Genomic DNA, 2,515 nt, shown 5'->3' on the forward strand with positions numbered 1-2,515 from the left:
GACACATTTTGAGAATGACTGTATTACCAAACACTTACAAATGATCAAAATATATATGTTCTAGTTAAAACTGTGTACGTGATACAGGACAATGAAGGCATGTAAGCATACAGCAGTGGATGGACAGCAGGTCTTCCTCCTACTCTCTACACTTTAATACTACTTCCTGAACACAGCAGAGTGAGAGAAGGAATAGCGATGCTTTGCCCTACTCATGGAAAGGAAGGGAAAGTTTGGGACATGGGAAAAAATCTCCAGTCTTTCTTCCCCCACTGCTCCCAGGAGCACAGCTGTCTCCCAAAACCAACTGAGTCAGTATCTTCCCTGAAGCTGCTGCCAGATGGTAAGAATTCCAAATTAAGACAAACACTCTCGCCTAGTTTCACTTCATGACTTCCAAAAACAGTGAACTAAGTTTACTAAAACGTTGAGCCCTCACACTCATCCCGAATGACAAGGCACAAAGACTGACATATTTAATGATACTGTAATTCCAGAGGACCTAAGGGAATATAAAGGCAGGTTTTGTAGGACTGTGCCTCCTACTACTAGTCTGCTGCTCTTCCTGCTACAACAGTTGGTTTAATAAAGGGTGCTATGTTCTCCTGAAAGCTTTGCCCTGTTTGGACTAGTGAAAATAAACATCCCTGACAACACAGATTAATTTAGGGCACAAACATTTTTGGCTGTATTAGGGACATGAACTAATTCCACCCATGAAAGTAAAGACAGAAGATCTCTATCTACATAAAACCATTAAAGACAGTCTGGCCTGAAGTGACTGTAAAAACAGACCAAACCATTCCACAATCTAAATCAGAAAAAATACAGGTGCAAAGCAAAGATAGATGTGAATGTATATTATAGTGAAAATAAAGGAAAAAAAAAAATTAAAAACTCCATCCAAATATGTTCTGCTTGCTTTCCAGAAAAAAAAAAGTTCTGGTAAAGAACACAGTAAAAAGAAGTAAGCAAGTTTAAGTGACAAGTAAAATTTGGAAATTGCCCCTACAAAACGTAACAATATTTTAAAACAAATTTAGTTCTCCTTTAATAGGTAATTCCACTACCGCTCTTAGCAACTGGCCTATCAAAATATTTGTAGGTTAAATATGCTGTTACATGATCTAGTCGATTATCTCAACCACTTAAGATGCACAAAGAACATCACTGTACAAAACCTAGCAAAATAAAATCCAATGCTTCATTTGTCAATTACGCATTCCTCTTTTACCAATATCTGAAGATATAGAACCCGTACAGAGAACTGAACAGTAATTCAAGTTAGCCGTTTTCACAAAAATCCAGCCGTAATCCTTTAAATTACACTTATGGTATTCTTGACAACAGAAGGATAATTTAAAGTAGGTATTTAACAGAAGTACTTGATGACATCATCTCATTGCTAACGATACGGGATATGGTCCACACCATATGGAATGAAAGAAAACATTACGGAGAAAGAACAACAAATTTATAAGAATTCTGATACCGTGACAGCGTCCACAGTGAGAAAATTGTCACCTCCCTGAGGCTCTGAAGCATCTATTAAATGACAGTGTGTACCATATATTCTCTCTAATATGCTATGACAGTCTGCTCCATTTTAAAGCAAGGGTAACTACAAAATTCAGTCAAGTAATTCAGAATTTGCAAGCTGCCCTGAGATTACACTTGAAATTTTTAATTTACCTGATGAAGGCACTGGATCTTTATTACTCCAAGACTCTACTGGAGAAGATTCTGTTCTGTTAAATGATCTTGACTCAATAGCAGACTCAGGTTTTGTACTAGAAATCTCTTTCTTATCTTCTTGCGTAACTGATTTTGACTCTTGCTGCAGCTGTGAACCAAACATTAATAAAAAAAATGCACATGGGTATATGCTTAATACATTATTGCAAAACAAAGCTTTCAAGTCTGAAAGCTTATCTTTTTCAGATATGACATCATACAATGATATTCAACTAGTAATGTTAAAATCAGCTGCATGCAAGGGACACAGCTGGAAAAAATAAAATGCATGAAAGAACCCCACAGTTCAGATACAACAACTTCACATGTAAGGAAGTTTACTTTGTCACAAGTGTATGCTTACGTCTGATACTGTGCTTTTACCTGAGACCCTCAAAGTACTTCACAAGGAAGTCACCGTTCATTTACCGATGGGAAACCTATAGTCTTACACAAGACTGAAATAGCATTTAGTTTTTACAGAACACTTATGTATTGGGTTTGTGTGGCAAGGCTTTGGTAGTGGGGGGGCTGCAGGGCTGGCTTCTGTGAGAAGCTGCTAGAAGCTTCCCCTATGTCTGACAGAGCCAGCCGGCTCCAAGATGGACCTGCCGCTGGCCAAGGCTGAGCCACTCAGCAACGGTGGTAGCGCCTCTGGGAGAACACATTTAAGAAGGGGGGAAAAAAACCTGCGCAACTGCAGCAGAAGAGAGGAGTGAGAATATGTGAGAGAAACAACTCTGCAGACACCAAGGTCACTGAAGAAAGAAGGGGAGAAGGT

General features: G+C 38.8%; 1 protein-coding gene across 1 annotated transcript in view; it reads right to left on the reverse strand.

Moving 5' to 3' along the window:
* Positions 1 to 2,515, reverse strand: part of APOOL (apolipoprotein O-like) — a 19,958-nt gene that overhangs the window by 4,378 nt on the left and 13,065 nt on the right. Inside the window, exon 8 of the mRNA XM_009326654.1 lies at positions 1,693 to 1,843. Coding sequence (XP_009324929.1) covers positions 1,693 to 1,843 — 151 coding nt within the window. The remainder of the gene's footprint in view (positions 1 to 1,692; positions 1,844 to 2,515) is intronic.

This window comes from Pygoscelis adeliae, unplaced genomic scaffold, assembly GCF_000699105.1.
Source record: "Pygoscelis adeliae isolate BGI_AS28 unplaced genomic scaffold, ASM69910v1 Scaffold216, whole genome shotgun sequence".
Taxonomy (NCBI): domain Eukaryota; kingdom Metazoa; phylum Chordata; class Aves; order Sphenisciformes; family Spheniscidae; genus Pygoscelis; species Pygoscelis adeliae.